This window comes from Lepisosteus platostomus, chromosome 1 (assembly GCF_059453375.1).
Source record: "Lepisosteus platostomus isolate fLepPlt1 chromosome 1, fLepPlt1.hap1, whole genome shotgun sequence".
Lineage (NCBI taxonomy): Eukaryota > Metazoa > Chordata > Actinopteri > Semionotiformes > Lepisosteidae > Lepisosteus > Lepisosteus platostomus.
In genome coordinates, this window is record NC_142611.1 from 21946739 (window position 1) to 21964958 (window position 18220).

General features: G+C 34.6%; 1 protein-coding gene across 2 annotated transcripts in view; it reads right to left on the bottom strand.

Moving 5' to 3' along the window:
* Window positions 1–859: 859 nt before the first annotated feature.
* Window positions 860–18220, bottom strand: part of dapp1 (dual adaptor of phosphotyrosine and 3-phosphoinositides) — a 48984-nt gene continuing 31623 nt past the window's right edge. Inside the window, exons 4-10 of one of the 2 annotated variants that reach the window (XR_015935624.1) lie at window positions 14271–14401; window positions 13664–13711; window positions 12755–12817; window positions 12547–12632; window positions 7716–7787; window positions 4078–4165; window positions 860–2065 (exon numbers count right to left, since the gene is read on the bottom strand). Coding sequence is in view for 1 of the 2 variants with exons in the window: in XM_088627259.1 (XP_088483385.1) it covers window positions 2042–2065; window positions 4078–4165; window positions 12547–12632; window positions 12755–12817; window positions 13664–13711; window positions 14271–14401 (440 nt within the window). In the remaining variant the exon portion in view is untranslated. The remainder of the gene's footprint in view (window positions 2066–4077; window positions 4166–7715; window positions 7788–12546; window positions 12633–12754; window positions 12818–13663; window positions 13712–14270; window positions 14402–18220) is intronic. The other variant, XM_088627259.1, reaches the window with a different exon arrangement.

The window sequence follows — 18220 nt, forward strand, 5'->3', positions numbered from 1 at the left end:
GAGAAAACAAAGGTATTAAAATGTTACCATCCATGTTCTGTATATATACACAGTAGTATATTTAAAATAGTAAGAAAACAGTTAGGCCTGTGTAAGAAAATAGTTTATTCTGTACTTTAATACCTAAAATGCAGAAGGTCCAGATGAAAAGAAATTCTAAATTACAATTATTAGGTATGTTGGTCTTCACTTATAATTATTATAACATTGTACTACTAATGAGTTTTCAAAATTTCTAAATAATCATTGAGATGTAAAGATAAGCTTTCTCAGGCCATATCCTATTTTTGTAAAATAAAAATAGTATTTTTAATCTCTTACAAAGCTGTCTCATACTTCTGTCTTGGTCAATTGGTAGAAATACTTTAATCTCATATTTGTAAATCATAGATGTTTATCAAATGACTGCAAAGTAATAAGCAATACATTTAGTTTTCACATAAAGTAAATGGTCTTAAACTACAGTTACATATTGAGTGGGTAAAATATACAGTATTTCATCAGCATTTATAGTTTTCCACTTTAAAATACTTAATATCTGGAAGCAAGGGCTCACATCACAGCTTTGAAACAACTGCACTCTCTTCTTCACTGTCTGCAAAAACAATTACAGCATTACAGTCGTGGTTTCACTTAAAATAAATACAGCAATCTCTTGGTGTGAATTTACATAAAATTGTTTTTAAATTTCTAAAATATTCTGACTGCTAGTTTTCAGATGGACTAAAAGAACACTGCCTGAAATTTCATGGTAGTGTGTTCCACAGACAATGGGAGGACTTATTCATATATAATGACAATTATAAAAAACAATCATTACGAAAAACCACCGAGTAGACTTTGAAATATCCTCAACTAATAATTTTAAAACAGTGTGTATTTATTGTTTTGTTACAAAGATCATTTACATGAAATATCAAGAAAAATATACACAAGATGCACCTGAGAGGTCCTGCTTTTGCATTTTACAGCATTTCCTCTTCTTAAGAGTGTGTACAATAACACTGGATTATTAACTCTCATTTCCAAGTATTTTAAAAAAGTAGAGTTTAGATAGCATCATTTGTTACTTCACAAGCTATTCCATATTTGGGGTCCTGGGTTAACATCCTAATCAGGTGCTTACCTTGTCTGAGCCTAGACTCTACAAGAAAATAGCTTGTGCTCCAGTCATCAAATTTAGGGGGACCCAATATACTTTATCAGCACTAAACTTGCTATTTTGATGGTCCTTTGTAGAATGGGTTGAGGGACTGGTAGAACACTGCAAGGTAGTTTGCATTAGGAATTGTCTGACAGTACCTGCTCAGTAGATTTAGAGACCTTAATAGTCCAGTTTACTCAAGCACAATCACAAGAATTAGAAAATAAATATATATACATAAACATACAAGGCATTAAATATCTGAGTAGAGGAGTCTCTGTTCAGTTCTCTACTTTGACAAGTACTTGGTATAACATATGTAAAAACTTTTTTTTCTGTAATGCATGTGGAGACACCACGCTCCATGTTAAAAATTCAAACATTAAGCAAAGTTTAAAAAAAGATGTTATTTCATGGAATGTACTGTATATTATACAAGTAAATCATAACCTCAGTTCTTTTATTTATTGAAGCTGGAAATCAGTCTTTACATTTCTTATTTAAACATGAGCATATGCTCTTCAAAAAAAGGTACTGTATTTTAATTTTACAAGATGCAAGTAATTTCATACTACAAAAAATTTAAAACAAATCGAATCTCCATTTAGGATACAGGAGCTCACAAAAATCAGATTTTCAAAGATTTTGTTTCTTTTATCAGAAACTCCCATCATGCAAAGTTTTGTGCACTTCTTTGTGAGATAAAAATATTACAATGTGTGGATAATGTAATTACACTTCACTGTTAGCAATTAGACATGAGTACACCTTGAGCAAATTGCTAGAGGACACCTATATGATCTTTGTAGTCACAAGCATGTTACATATTAAGGGTCCAGTCTTCTTCAGTGTTTTTCTATCTTCATGCCAGAGATGTATTATTTCCACTCCATCAGGTCATCTGTACTTTTTAATCTGTGACTGAAAAGTTAAGAATATTATTTTTGTGAATAACGTGACAATAATGATTTTTGTTTGTTTCTAACCAATAAAATCAATGTTAATAATAATATTAGATACCAAGAGGCATTGAAGTATTTCAGTGTATTGCTACATATACAGCCACCATTACACAAAATACATTCTGTTAAACTGAAAATGTAGATACAAAGGATTTATAAGGATAGCCTTTTGGGGATTTATTCATATGCATGCAGTATACTGTATATGAAAGATGTGTATAATGTTACAGTGAACTCAAAAATGGATAGTGTATTAACTTCTTCAAAATGAGTTAATTTATATTTAAATAAGTGAAGATGTGGATTAGCTCATTTCATAATTATCTGTAATATCTATAGGAGTCCATACATTTATTTACAGTTTTGCATAAAACACTTTCTACACATCTGGAATAACAACAGGAAATGCATGTTTGCATTTAATGGGTGCAGGAAGAAGTACGCTAACAGCAGAAGAGGTGTGGAACAGGAATATGAGGGGACTTTTTAACCGTGCCGTAATTGTTTCCTGTAATATGACTGAGCATATACAGCATTTTTAGAGAGAAATACTGTATTTACACAACCATGGCATGTTCGAAGTGAGGGAAGTTATAGAGAATGGCAGAAGAATATTCATTTTAAGTCATTTTAAAAATTGGTTTCCCTTCTTCACATCATCTCTCCACCTTAATCGTCCCCCCCCCCCCCTCCCCTAAATGTAACAATTCTCATCAACAATTCCTGTTTCTTTTTTTTTCTTTAGTTCAGGCCTAAAAAGGTATACACTTGACCATGTACTAAACAATGAATTTTATAGTGAACATGAACTCCTCATGTTTCAGGAAATATCCTACATATGTACTAATCAGTTCTTGTCTGTAATAAGACTAGAATTACAGGGAACAGAGATCTGCCTTGAAGCTGAATGGTGATCAATGGAACCTAGTCAACCCTTGGTTACACTTGCTTGTTGAAAAGCAGGGCTCTGAAAATCCCCATAAAGGTTTGCTCTGACAGATATACTGATAAACTGTTTGCCAGGAATAAACAATAAATACTGATTTTTTATTTTTTATTTTATAAAAGACTGACATTTCTAGAAATTGGACTCCTCATAGTGAACTTATGACTAGTGTTACATGACACAACTTGCCTCATGGCAGTTTTTTAAAATTAAACACTTCACTTCAAAATCAGTGAGAAAAGTAAGTTGGTATACAAAACAATGTTGAGGACTGAGGTGATTGATAGGCAAGAATCTTAAATCATGACATTCTGTAAATCTGTCTGCTTTTTTGTTTCTGTTGTCAGCAATTTAATAACACTTTACTTTCAAAAGGGTAGAAGGAGAAAGCTCTAGCTGGCCGGGAGATGGTTTACCATGTGATATTTTATCATGGGGAAGACATGCCATGTGGTGAGATTTACCTTGAGGCACTTATTGATAATTGATATTTTAAGTTAACTGAAGGACCTTCATCTGTGGCCAAACATCTATGTTTTAAGACTTTGCAAGTTTGTCTTTTAGCCATATGCTGTGGATTGCAAAATCTTTGTGAACTGCTTTGAATCAGTTTCTTGATATGTTGTATTTAAATACAATAAATCAAACACTGAACAATTACATGGACGCAAAGATGCTTGTAATACACTTATGATGGATTCCTAGTCAGCCAGAATGATGTTTAAATAGTGCTTGGCATTATTGACCTCAAAATTTTTGGTGGGGTTCCTGTACTGTGTGCAATGTAATACAAGGCATTTGACTTTGTTTTAATACAGTCATTATGAAATCCATAACCAGTGTTATTTTATGTCAAAGCCTTTTTGTTTCATACTTAATATTACCATACATTTGTTTTTTATTTAGAATATCCTCATTGCAAAGATATCTTCATATATCTTCATTATATGAACTGTCATTTTCCTGAAAATGCACCTCATGTTTCTGAAAAAAATACCCTTTAGCTTAATTGTAGCAGTACTCACCAGTTTCCATCGTAGGATCTTGATCCACTCGTCAGCTTCTACCCCAGTTTTAGCACACAAGTAAAAGGTTCTTTCAGGAAACACTAAGCTGCAAAGCCAAAAGACATTGGTTTTATCCAAATGTTTCCCAGATTTAAAAAGTAAATTAGTGTGGAGAAAGAACAGGTGTTCTTTGCTGAATTTTGATTTTTTTTTACTACAAAAATACTATGAATAATGTGCCATGTTTTGAAAACAGATAATGGTAAAGAATATCAAATGCAAACATTAAGGAAATGCAATGTAATGGACTACCAGGAGAAGTAGGAGGTACTACATTTTGCTTTGAGTGTAAGAGCTTACTCGAACAAGCTGCTTGGCCATGTTATCAAAGCCAATCCCCTTATAATGGCTGCAAGAGATACAGTGGTGTGAAAAAGTGTTTGCCCCCTTCCTGATTTCTTATTTTTTTGCATGTTTGTCACAGTGAAATGTTTCAGATCATCAAACAAATTGAAATATTAGACAAAGATCACACAAGTAAACACAAAATGCAGTTTTTAAATGAAGGTTTTTATTATTAAGGGGAAAAAAAATCCAAACCTACACGGCCCTGTGTGAAAAAGTGATTGCCTCCTAAACCTAATAACTGGTTGGGCCACCCTTAGCAGCAACAACTGCAATCAAGCGTTTGCGATAACTGGCAATGAGTCTTTTACAGCGCTGTGGAGGAATTTTGGCCCACTCATCTTTGCAGAATTGTTGTAATTCAGCCACATTGGAGGGTTTTTGAGCCTTAACCGCTTTTTTAAGGTCATGCCACAACATCTCAATCGGATTCAGGTCAGGACTTTGACAAGGCCACTCCAAAGTCTTCATTTTGGTTTTCTTAAGCCATTCAGAGGTGGACTTGCTGGTGTGTTTTGAATCATTGTCCTGCTGCAGAACCCAAATGCGCTTCAGCTTGAGGTCACGAACAGATGGCCGGACATTCTCCTTCAGGATTTTTTGGTAGACAGCAGAATTAATGGTTCCATTAACCACAGCAAGTCTTCCAGGTCCTGAAGCAGCAAAACAGCCCCAGACCATCACACTACCACCACCATATTTTACTGTTGGTATGATGTTCCTTTTCTGAAATGCTGTGTTACTTTTACACCAGATGTAATAGGACACACACCTTCCAAAAAGTTCAACTTTTGTCTCGTCAGTCCACAGAGTATTTTCCCAAAAGTCTTGGGGATCATCAAGATGTTTTCTGGCAAAACTGAGACGAGCCTTTATGTTCTTTTTGCTGCGCTCTTGGGGTAATTTTGGTCGGCCGGCCACTCCTGGGAAGGTTCACCACTGTTCCATGTTTTCGCCATTTGTGGATAATGGCTCTCACTGTGGTTCGTTGAAGTCCCAAAGCTTTAGAAATGGCTTTATAACCTTTTCCAGACTGATAAATCTCAATTACTCTGTTTCTCATTTGTTCCTGAATTTCTTTGGATCACAGCATGATGTCTAGCTTTTGAGGATCTTTTGGTCTACTTCACTTTGTCAGGCAGGTCCTATTTAAGTGATTTCTTGATTGAGAACAGGTGTTGCAGTAATCAGGCCTGGGTGTGGCTAGAGAAATTGAACTCAGCTTTCCAAAGATGTGATAAACCACAGTTGATTTATGTTTTAACAGGGGGGGGCAATCACTTTTTCACACAGGGCCATGTAGGTTTGGATTTTTTTTCCTTTAATAATTAAAACCTTCATTTAAAAACTGCATTTTGTGTTTACTTGTGTGATCTTTGTCTAATATTTCAATTTGTTTGATGATCTGAAACATTTCAGTGTGACAAACATGCAAAAAAATAAGAAATCAAGAAGGGGGCAAACACTTTTTCACACCACTGTATGTGCATTGATCTGTTACTGTATTTGCAAACAAAAACCTTCTAAGACAGATCACACAGTTTCTGTGGTTCACTTGTTTGCTCAGAATTAAGAAAATCTTCCAAAGCTTTTTCAGACTTTATAGGTTAAGAATCAACAACATGGCTTGGTATCCACAATTATTTTTCTAAGTACTTCTTCAGGCCTGTTCCATGTGTCTGTATAAAGTAATCACTTTCAAGATTTTTTTTTATATTGCCAGAAATAATTTTAAGTTTTTTTTAAACATCTTCAATAGCTCAATCAACAAAATGAGGTGTTAGACCTCAATATAAAAATAAAATGACATTAATTTAAGGTTTATTAAAATGGCATTCGTTGCTGCCAATAAATGCATAGCCTTGATCTGGAAAAAAGAGTACACCACCAAGTCTCTCAATGTGGCTAAGATACATTTCCCCCTATGTGCTACATTAAAAATAAAAACAAATGTACAGTATTTGAAAAAGTTTGGGGAAAATTTATTATATGGATGTCAACTGTTCCATCCGTGATCAATTCAAGTAATTAATTGCTACGTTTTGAGTAATGTCAATGTGCTGAACAACTGGTTGTAATGTTTGGTATAATGGTACAATGCACTTATACTAGGCCTTCAACCAGGATGTGTATATATATTGTATGTTACTTTGCAATTAATTCATTTTTTAAGCTTTTTGTTCACAGAAGAAAGAACTTTACTTAATGTCTGATTAATTGATAATGTTAAATCCCTTTTCTTAAGTGTGGGAGAGGTAACTACATTCAGTACAATAATTATCATATTGTTTTGTGTATGCAAATTCTTGTACCTTAACATTGTACTTAATATTTTGAAATTGTTAAAAATAAAATGACAACACTTCTGTTTATTTTAAATAGCAGATATTTTCTCAAAACTCTAGAAAAATACCCAATATAACTGACTGAAATAGAAAATAAGAATTAAACAGTTTCCATTATAAGTATTCTTGAATTGTAGGGTATGTTTGTGTCACATCCTCTTTTGCCATATTAACATTTTTCAGAAATAATTTTAATTTGGTCAGTTTATTTAAAGGACATAAAAAATGGCAATTTTGGATGTATACCTGTATGTTTTCCCTTTTTATCCATACAACACTGTAGAATATCAATGTGTTTAAAAGTTATGAGAAAAAAAATAAAAACCCTAAAAATCTTCATTGGAAAAGTATTCACTCCCTTAGCATCAATAAGCCCTGCCTCAACCAGTTGCCTCCAGAATTTGCACAGTATGTTGATTGGAATCTACCTCTGTGCAATTACAGTGGCTGGCCATTCAGATTGAGCACACCCATGTTAGTAAGGTTGAATACATACAGTATTCCGGGTGAATTCCCACCACTGGACATGGCATACAAAGCAATATGAAGACAAAGGGGTTTCCAAAACAACTAAGGAACAGAGTTGTGGATAGGCACATCAGGCAAGGGGTATAAAAATAGAGGACACCGAGTATCCCATGAAGAACTGTTAAATCAATTATCAGGAAGTGAATGACACAATACTACTCAGAATCTTCAACAACCACGTTATCCACCAGAACTCGGCAACAAGGTAAGAAAGAACACTGGTCAGAGAAACAGTCAAGGATCCGAAAACAACCCTCAAAGACCTTCAGTTTCTCATTATTGAGATGGGGTAAAAGTGAGTTAACAACAGCTCAGGTGCTCTACAAATATGGGTTGTATGGTGGAGTGGCAAGGAGGAAAAATTTGAAAAAAACTCACATTAATTCCCATCTTGTTTATGCAAAAAGGAATGTAGGGAACTCTGAAATGATGTTTGGAAACAACTGCGGTCTGATGAGACATAAAATGAGTTATTTGGTCTTAGTGAGAAGTATTTTATGTATGGTAAATGAAGAGCAATGTTCATCAATGAGAGCAAAATAGATGGAGTAAAATATAGTGAGATACTGGAGCAAAACAGATCTGCAAAAGATCTGAAACTGGAACAGGGATCAATATTTCAACAGGACAATAATCCCAAACACTAAACCAAAGTAACCCTTAAGTGACTTAAAAAGAAGGTGGAAGTCCTTGAGTGGTCCAGTCAAAGTTTAGACATAAATCCCATAGAAGATGTGTGGGGGGAACTGAAGATTGCTGTACACCACTGCTCCGCCAGTAACTAGCAACAGCCAGTTTTGCAAGGAAGAGGGGACAAAAATTAAACCCACAAGATGTGACAGCTGCTTACAACATACTACAAACTCCTTGAGGCTGTAATTGCTGCAGGGGGGTAATAAATGTTTAATAAAAAATATTATGCTCCATCAGAAAGTTAAGTATGTTTTGATTCGATTCACTGTGTTGCAATTTGATGAAATACAACAAAATGTGGTATTCAATAGAATAGATAAAATGCAGGCAACACAGTGGTGCTGTGGTTAGCATTAGGTTTCCTCCCAAATTGCAAAAAAAAAACTGGTAGGTTAACTTGCTTCTGGGAAAATTGGCCCTAGACGTAAGCGTGTGCTTGTCCGTGTTTGTGTCCGTCTGCCCTGTGATGGACTTGCATCCTGTCCAGGGTGTAACCTGCCTTGTGCCTGTTGCTTGCCAGGATAGGCTACAGCTCCCTCGTGACCCTGAATTGGAAGAAGCAATTAGAAGATGGATGGATGGATAGGTGAAAAGCACTCAAGATAGGAAAGACTAGCAAGTAGTTTTGTAGGCTTCCAAGGACGTTCCACGGTCTTTAAATACTATAGTAGTGTGGTAGTAAGGCTGTTATACTGAACGGTACTATACTAGGAACAAAAGAATGTACTGTATGATTATTTGCATCTTCCTTAATAGGAAAATGATGAAACATGCAAGTACCTATTATGAAACACTGTAGAAAAGCAATGAGGCAGTGTGACTTTATGTAAAAGTTGAGAGCAACCTCAGTCTTGTTCCTCATTTTTCTTGTGTGCATATCCTTTCTTACAATTGTGCTGTCTGGAGTAATTTTCACTTGTGTTTGCAATGTTACCCTTTTAGTCATGACTGAAAAGCAAGCCCAGCACTTGGAATTTAGGTCATGTTCTATGGGACATATGTTTTAAAAATACTCTTTGCAGTTTTACCATTCAAGTATAGGTGGTCACCAAGTTACATAGTATGCAATTTACTTTCAAACTTTAAAAAAAAAAATATTCAGAGTACCATATAATCATATTAAATATGTTTACATAGCGAACGTAACACAAAATTACTTACTGTGGAGTAGTGTAGTTGAATGGGTGGAATAACACTATACTTTCAGCCTTTAATCTTAGACTTTTAGCCTTACATGTGCTTTTCGATGTTCTTTGTATATATTTTACTCTAACCATCAAGTTAGCAGCAAGTGTAAATATGATGTGAAAAGTTATACTGGTGCAGTGGAGAAGAAGCATAAAACAAGTACACTAGAAACATAAATGGATGTATCTAATATGTCTAAAATAGGCGATTTATAATCAATAATTCCTTGTAACGTTGGTCTGGAGTTATCCATGGTGAACACCATTGTAAAAGACAAAGAATGAATAGTGGAACATTCTGAAGGATCTTCCTCCTTGAAATAAACTATTACAGCTAAGCAGAGAGAGATAATTGTATCTCTAAAATTATATCTCTAGAATGATCCCTTCCAATTCGGAGCTACAGTAATTGGCCAAACAATTTCTCGATGAGGAGTTTGCAGTAAAGGACTTATTTTGACAAGAGAAATAAATGGCAGCCATCTTGGGGATAGAAAATATTGTTGCAATTTGTGACTCAAGACACTGAGTTTGACAATAAAAAGGCAGTTAAATACCCTGTATTATCTGGAAAGAGGAAAACCAGCAGTCAAAGAAAGGCCACCTGTTCGTCAGGGTGCCAAGACTAGACTACATAAAGTGTAACACATGAAGTCCTAACCTATAGAGATTCTTCTTTCTCCTTCTCCTAAATATGACGGCCTCTCTACCTGTCTGTAGTATTTTTTATTTTTTTTTAGATTTGCATTCCAAACTTGGGCTAGCAATTACCTCCAAGTAAATTCAGCATAACAGTACTGTACTCATAATTACAGCTTGTAAGTAAAGTTTTTACCGTTACTTGCTATCTTCCTCAATTTTCCTTGACATATCTTACAGTATAAAACCTCTTGCTACCATGAGAAAGGTCCTATTAGGAAAGAACTGCAATTGAGAAATGAAGAAATCTGGACATTGGTTTTGCTTGTATTTCTTGCATGAATCCAACATTTGTGAATATACAGTACTGATGAAATTGAAGTATTGATAAAATTAGCAATTAAACAGGCTATGTGGCCAGGTGGTAATATAAATGGAAACATTGCCTTACGTTTCCTGGATTAATTCCCTTCCTGGTGCACAACCCTGTGCATGTAACTCAATATCCTTATGCATTATCCTTTAAATGAGATATTCCATTATACATGACTATGTACTGACAATTTCTGCTACAGAGCTCACACCCTAGCATCTACATGTTGCTTTGAATTAAACTATACGCTCATTAGTTCATTTGTATGATTAGCTTCTGTTTTTTTGGCTGGTCTCCTAGCATAGGAGTTTTTGTTCACAAACATTTTTTGTGAACACTATTTTACATGTTCTACAAATACTACAAAGGCCTTTGTTGTGCCTTCCATTTTCTGTGCCAAGATCTTTCAAGACGTTTTTCTTCCAGAACTTTCCCACACAATGCCACACTTGTCATTAACTAACCTGAAGGACCCAAAAGAAAAAAAAAATCTACCCCAAAATACCCCAAAAAACATTAAACAATCATGAAAAGGGACAGCACTGATGACATTTTGTTGTTTTAGAAATAAAGTTTAATTTAACACAAACACTGTTGCTATTCATTATGATTATTGAGTTAATATTTGTTAAAATCCCATGATCTGGAACCAATTATAAAGGTGTATCATTTGAATTTTTTGTGTGCATGAAAACATACAAATAAGTTCTTACTGAGAAAAGTTGCAAAGAGGATCAAAAACAGGGTGTAAAGTTCTCCTTTTTTATTTTCACTGTTCCTCTTTTTCATCTGAAGCTAAAACATTCAGATGAACTGTTTTCTAAATATGTTCAACCCATCTGGTTTCACAGAGATAGGAAGTGAAAAAAAGGTAACTGCCCTCACAGTACAATATTACACACACTGGCACAACTGAAATGGTTTAACTGTCATCAGTTTGTTCAAAAGGAAATAACTTTAAATGGTATTGTTCATAACTTCTATGACTATTACTATTGTTATTATCACTAAAAACAACAAAAATAATCATATACATTACCACATAAATGCAGTTGTTAGTAGAGTGAATCATAGTTTCAGATATACAGTAACAATGAGGTACAATACAAAAAAAGAACTCAGCATAAAATTAGTCATTTTGAGGAAGGCCCTGGCATGGACTGAAAAGTCAGATTTCCTTTGAAAATGTAGAATAAAGTATAAATATTTTGATCCAAACTACTTTGTCCTTTTTTATATTTAAGTGATCCATAAAGTAACAAGTAGTACCAACAACAACCATAGAAGAGTTGGTAAACGATTCTAATGTTTCACACATACAAAATGTGACAAAAATTATTCTGTAGTTGCAAAGTTTTTTTAAGAAAATCACAAAAGTACAGTATTTGGACACTTGTCATTCAATATTGTGCAGGCTAAAGTTACTTCACAGGAAGAACACAGCCTACTGTAAGGTTTTTAATCAAACTTTTTAAATCGTTTCATACTCCTCCATGCTTGAGTTTAGATCAAATGATGGGATGGGCAGTTCAGGTTTTCTGAAACTCTTTTGATACTCATTATCGTGCACTTACCTGTATGAGCTTCCAGATCTCTGTGAAGTATCAATTTATTGATCAAAAATTACATGATAAAATTATAACATTTCTGCTTTTATGTTTCTTGACATTGTTATATATAATACATCTTCCCAAAACTATATACACCAAAACAATTTTCCTTCCATTATGCAATATGGTCGTGTTCAATAGTATTATCAGTAGTGTTTCAAATTGCTTTCTAAGGGCATGTTTTAAGCATTTCTTTTTCTTTTGCTTATTTAACTGTATTTAACCTCTATTATTAGTCCTCTTTTATTAAAAATCACATTTCTCATTAACAAAGCTGAATAAAATGTTATTTTCAAATGCTTTTTTATTGGTTACAAAAAATGGCTTGTTTTTTAAATCAAAATTTAATATGTACCAAATACCAATATTACCTAAAATAAGATAATTTAAAACTGTTTCATAGGCCTGTAATTATTCATTGAGCACTCCACAGTCACAAGATGGATAAACTTTCAGACTCCTTCTACGATGATTCTAAAAACTAGTTTGTGGGAAGTCTCAGGATAAATCTAGTCTCCCAAGAATCCCTGAAACCAAAAGTCACAGTACAACACATTTTATAGATAACCTTAAATCTTCAATGTATAAAGACCTGGAAACTGTGATAATAAATCAAATTGATTATGTAACTTCAGTAACTGTCAAGAGTACAGACTCTTGTCAACTGCTGGTGATGTAACTGTGGTAATTAAAGAGCAAAAACTCACCAAAAACAGTTGACTTTCTCTTGAGAGTAATCAAATTGGACAGCTGAGCACTCTTTTAAATCCAGGGTACGAATTGGTTCATCAAACTTTAAAGGGAGAAAAAAGTTAAAAGATCTTAAAAATACTTCTTTCAAAGCATTATATAGTGTATAATGATATACATTATCTTAGTAAAGAGATAAATGTCTTTAATAACACAGTGACTTACCATTTTATCTTTGAAATATTTTAGTTCATTCCTATTTAAGGTAAACCATCGTGTTTTCCAGTTCTGAAATAACAAAACAGTTCAATGCTACACATGAATAATGGCATGTGTGTTTCCAGATATTTATTTTGTATTATTGGCTAACTTTGATTTATTTAAATTTTGAGTTATCATAAAATGCATGATGTTTTGAACCAAGCTGAAGTTTTTGCTGGTCTACTCCTAAGTCTACAGCCAATCAAAAAGCCATTTTCTGATTATTTCATTAGTATTCTTATAAATCTGCCCTTCAAATATTTTACTCAAGCTAGTGCATCACTGAAAATGCTGACCAGATTTCTTATTTAAATCAGTACATTACACCAGAATTAGGCCAAATTATTTTAAGATATTGGATTTACAATAAACAGTTTGTGTAATAAACAGCTGATTTCATCATAGTAAGAGCGTACAGTAACTTTTCAAATGAGAATCAGCTATTGCCATTACCCCCCACACATAACACTTTCATCTTACTCTGAAGTTATCACTTATACCTTAAGATTTTTTAATGATGTAAGGTTAGGGTGCATGGCAAGCCATCCAGCATACAAGCCATTATATCCAGTATAAAAACCTGGAACTCTAAACTGATTTCACCCTGACTGGTCCTTGTCAGTGCAGTACAGCCCTATTGCTATTGTGCTATTGTTCCTACTCTGTCATTGTTTTCAAATGAGACAAAATACACCACTGAAGACTATAAAGGTTCGTCAATCAAGGCAATTTATGAACTATACTTAAAGGCTAGGCTCCACCCAAACAGCAGAACACTTCCTTGAAAAAAAATCCCTTGTTAATATTTTTGTAGCATGCATGTTCATAAATTTTTAACATAATCATTACAATTTTCTTGCGGTATTGTCTCACCTTGATTATTGCACCTTGTTTGATAAGATATCCCTCCTTAGTCCCAAGCTGTAAGAAAAAGATAGATAATGTTTACTGTTTTGTTAACTCATCCCTTGCATTTTTCCCAGTCAGATTAAAGATTGATCTCTGATTAACAGACAATAACAAAGCTACCATGAGTCTTGACATGCATTTCCTATACCACTGAAGTCATTTGTCCTACCAGTATGTCTTTGGTCTGTGGGAGGAAACCGGAGAACCCTAAGGAAACCCACACAAATATGGGGAGAACATATAAACTCCACTCAGACAGCACACCAGGTCCAGGGCCCCAGTGCTGCAAAGCAGCAATGCTAACCACTGCACTACGCTGAGTCTAACACTGCATTTACATTTAGCCTTCTACTAGTGTCACTTAAAAGCACTTATTTTACCTTCTCTTTTCTACTTTTGTATTCTTTCAAACTTTTGATCTGCAGCTTCAGCTCCATATGAAGTAAACTGAAACCTCACAGATCTGTGATACGATTTGTTCTCTTTATATTTCTATTTGGAAATTCCAAAACTGTCATGTCCCATGAAGCACAGATCTCATCACAGGAAGATGAGGAAGAGATGAACCTACCGAGGGTGCATCTGCAATTAGGTCGTTCTCTGTGCGTCCAGTCTGCATCGCTGTGTGCACTCGTACAGATTCATAGATAGATGGTTCTTCTACTTGCCGAGGATAAGGGCATTTCAATACAATAAGAGTCCCTGGAACAGAGCAAAAAGGCTGACTGATAAATTATTCTAAAAGGAACTTATTCGTTCATCAGAACCCTGCATTCATAAAATAATCACTTTTTCTGCATGCATTGGATAAACATATTTTTGAGTGAATAACATACAAATAATGTAAAACTCCTAGCAACTAGTCAGAATTCAAGCCATTGTTTTCTCACTGTAATTCAAGTTATTTTTTGTGCATACAAATAAATTTAAAAATCACTGTTAAGGAATATAGCTTACCCTGTATTAGAGGTCATTTTTTCATTCTTAGTATTTTTATTATTAGAAATGCAGCACCTCTGTACTGTAATAATGCTTATTACAGCAAAGTAATAACAGACAAGAAAAAGTGTACTCACTTCCCACAACCCACAGACTCTCTTGCTCCTGTGGTTTAATTACCTTCTAATTTCTTTAGCTATACTTTTCTGCGAGCACTGAGACTGTGATAACATAGTGGAATTTGCTATTCAATTTTTATTTTATTTCTTAGCATAACTCACAGGTGATACTCTTAAAATAGGTCTAAACACAATGTACAGATGCAGCCATTCAAAATGGGTGGGGTATTTCGCGGTATACCCCGGTGGGCGTGTCGCATCAAAACGCAGTATCACGCAGTATCACGTGGTTATATCACGTCATTTGAGGTCATGCCGGAAAGTTTCCGGCATCACCTTGTAAAACCGCCAGGAGGAGCCAATAAAGCTTAACCTCTCATGTACAGCATTTGAGCTTTTAAATTTAATGCTGTGTATTACAGCATGTTAATCATCAGTCATTAAAAAGTTGGTATATTTTATGAAAGCAAGATTGCTCAGTTGGACAAAAGTACACAACCTACCTTTATCAGAAATATTTATGCATCAAAGCCTTTACCGAAGAAATTACTAATAGTATTAATAATGAATGACTTTGGACAAGCTGTAAACTCAAAGTATAATTTCTTTAGCACATTTGTACAAGCACTTGGAATCTGTGCAAGCCCTACTTTGTCAGGCATTTTCTTTTACTGCAAGGGACATAAAAACTCCCTTGCTTTTAACAGAGCGTTTCATAATTTCTAACTACGAAAATTATTTAAACTGAGACACTTATCATTCAACCAGAGCTCAAAATATCACAAGGATCCCTCAAGAGCACAGCAAAGACTGTATTAAAAGATACTTGTATCAGATACATGAGAATCCAGACTTTTTTATCAACGCTTTCTTTTCCATATACCAGATATTATGGAACCACTTCAGAAGGGTGTCAGCCAGTCAGATTGCAGGAATCGGTACTTTAAAGAAAAAATACACACCGGTTTTTCTCCCTAAACATTTTAAGCATTGAAGTCTTTAACTAACATGTGAAATAGCATGTAAAAAAGTGGTAGTTTTAAGCTTTTCTGCTAATATAATATGGAATCGCATATCTAAAGAAATTAATAACGATATGATTATATTCATGTACTGCGACAGGGCTGTGTAGGGCTGTTTCGCCTCTCTTCACGCGACTTCCCTAGTAGCCCACTGGTCTACGTGCCTGATTACTAACCTACAGGTTGAGTGTTCAAATCCAGCTGGCGCTGTAACTTTTCTTTTAACAAACATTTCTGCGAAAAAATAGAATAGCAATATTATGGACAATTAATTGACTTTTATATTTCTAAATATCACAACATGATCGAATTTAAGTCATTTTTGATAACAATGAATAGTCACCTTCTTCCCTTCTGACAACGGTCCCTGCTTCTGCTTCCTGCTTCTATTGTGTGTGTGTGTGTGGGGGGATCCCTTTAGATCTCCCTTCAGATTTAAAAGGTTATTAATCATATCTTCGGTGTCGCATCTTACCAGTGCAGCTGATCTTTTGCTGCCTGGGTCAACTATCACAAAGCTTTAGACAAAGCTTTTTTTCAACAAATTGTAAATACGACGTTTACATTGGCATTATTAATTTTTCACATGGGTGTATGGAGGATTGTCAGCTGTCACTGACAGTGGAACCCCCTCTTAGGCTGCGCAGACGATCTTTTAAATGTTTATAGAAAACTGGAGGCTGTACAGTATGCGTTACAATATAAACATTTATATTGATTTAAATCGCGTTTTGATTTAAATCGCAAACGCATGTTTAATTATATGTGTTTTTTGAATCATAATCAGACAAATGCAACAGAAATTGATACAGTATCTTTGTCTTCTAAGTATCCTAATAAACTTTCAGCATAGCTTTCTCCCCGTTTAGATTTATTTTTCTTGGGATTTTGGGATCAAACGTGGAAGGATTAGATTGTAATCATTTTTATTTTTTAAATACGTTTTAGAAAAGTGTAATCTATACTAAAAAGCTGTACACCACCTGCTCTACAGATACATATTGTAATACTTTCAGGTTTGGATAGGACGGACACAAGAACTCAGACTTGCGGAGTTAAAGGAAGTGAAAGCCTTTATTTTTCTTCTCCGTCACCACCTGCTAGCCCGGCTCTCCCGCTACCCCGCCCACCAAGTAGGCTGGGCAAACGATTTTTACATTTTTTTAAAAATAAATAAATAATGAGATATAATGATGTGTTCCTGCTTAACTTAGACATTGCACGACTTTAAAACATATAAAAACAGGTTTCGAGAGTTAAAAAACACTTTTTATGCGCGAAAAATGGGTGATTTTTCTTCCTCGTGATCAGCTCAGAATCTTTGTGTACGCTGTAAGGTTTTTACTTCTTAATTAAACGTTTAAAATACACGAATTTCATAAAGACAACACACGTTTCGAAGAGAAAAAATCCCATTCTTTTCTCTTCCTGGTGTGTGAAACTGATCAGCAGGTCTTTTTTTCCCAATCAGAGGCTCTGAAAATAGCGTACCGCCCACTGCGCTCCATCAGAGAGGGGCGCGGCACCGAGAGAGGGAGGAGGCGCGGAGCTCAGCAGTACAGAACGAACGTTCTACTGCCTGGAGCGCTTATGGCAGCGATCGCGTCTGCATTTATAACTTAGTTTTTAAAATTAATCAAGCAATATGAACCATCTCTTTTTACTTTTAAGTCACTTAATTATCATTAAGCACAGCTTTCTCACCACTTAGACTACTTTTTGATACCATCCTTAGACAAAGCAGAAACTTCTTGTTCTGTCTAATGACATTACAAGTGGAAAGATTACAGATTTTAATCGTCTTTAATTTTGTTACGTTATACATTTTAGAAACGTTTCATCCATACAAACACCACAAAACTATTCTCGATTGTATTTCTGAATGGTATGTTACACTTAGTTCACTGTTTTAAATACATCTAATTAAGAAAGTTAGGTGTTAGCATAAACTATTAGCAATCAATATTAAATTTAGCACTGTAATAATTTGTTGCACTTTCCCCCGCATCTTGTAAAAGTATATTTTCATTGTTCAAATATACATTAAATCTGACTATCATATAAGTTAAATACAAAACTAAAGAAAAAATAGGGTTAAATATAATTCAAAATATTTTGCTAACAATGTTAACTGTTTATAAATAATAAATTGTATTAACTAAAGAGTAGGATGGCACAGTTGTTAGTATGCTTTTTGTTTTGTTTCTTTTTCATAAATACAACAGTAGTACCTGATGTCTCAGTGGCTTTCAAAATTAAATTTTGCATGCAAACCTGTGAACTAGAAAGATAACTAAGATATCCATCCATGGTGGCAAAGTGGTTAGCATTGCTATCTTGGAGCACTGGGGTCCCAGGTCCCATCCTGTGTGTGTGGGGTTTGCATGTTCTCTCTGGGTTACATGGTTTTTCTCCATATGTGTGATATGACTCCCTCTTGC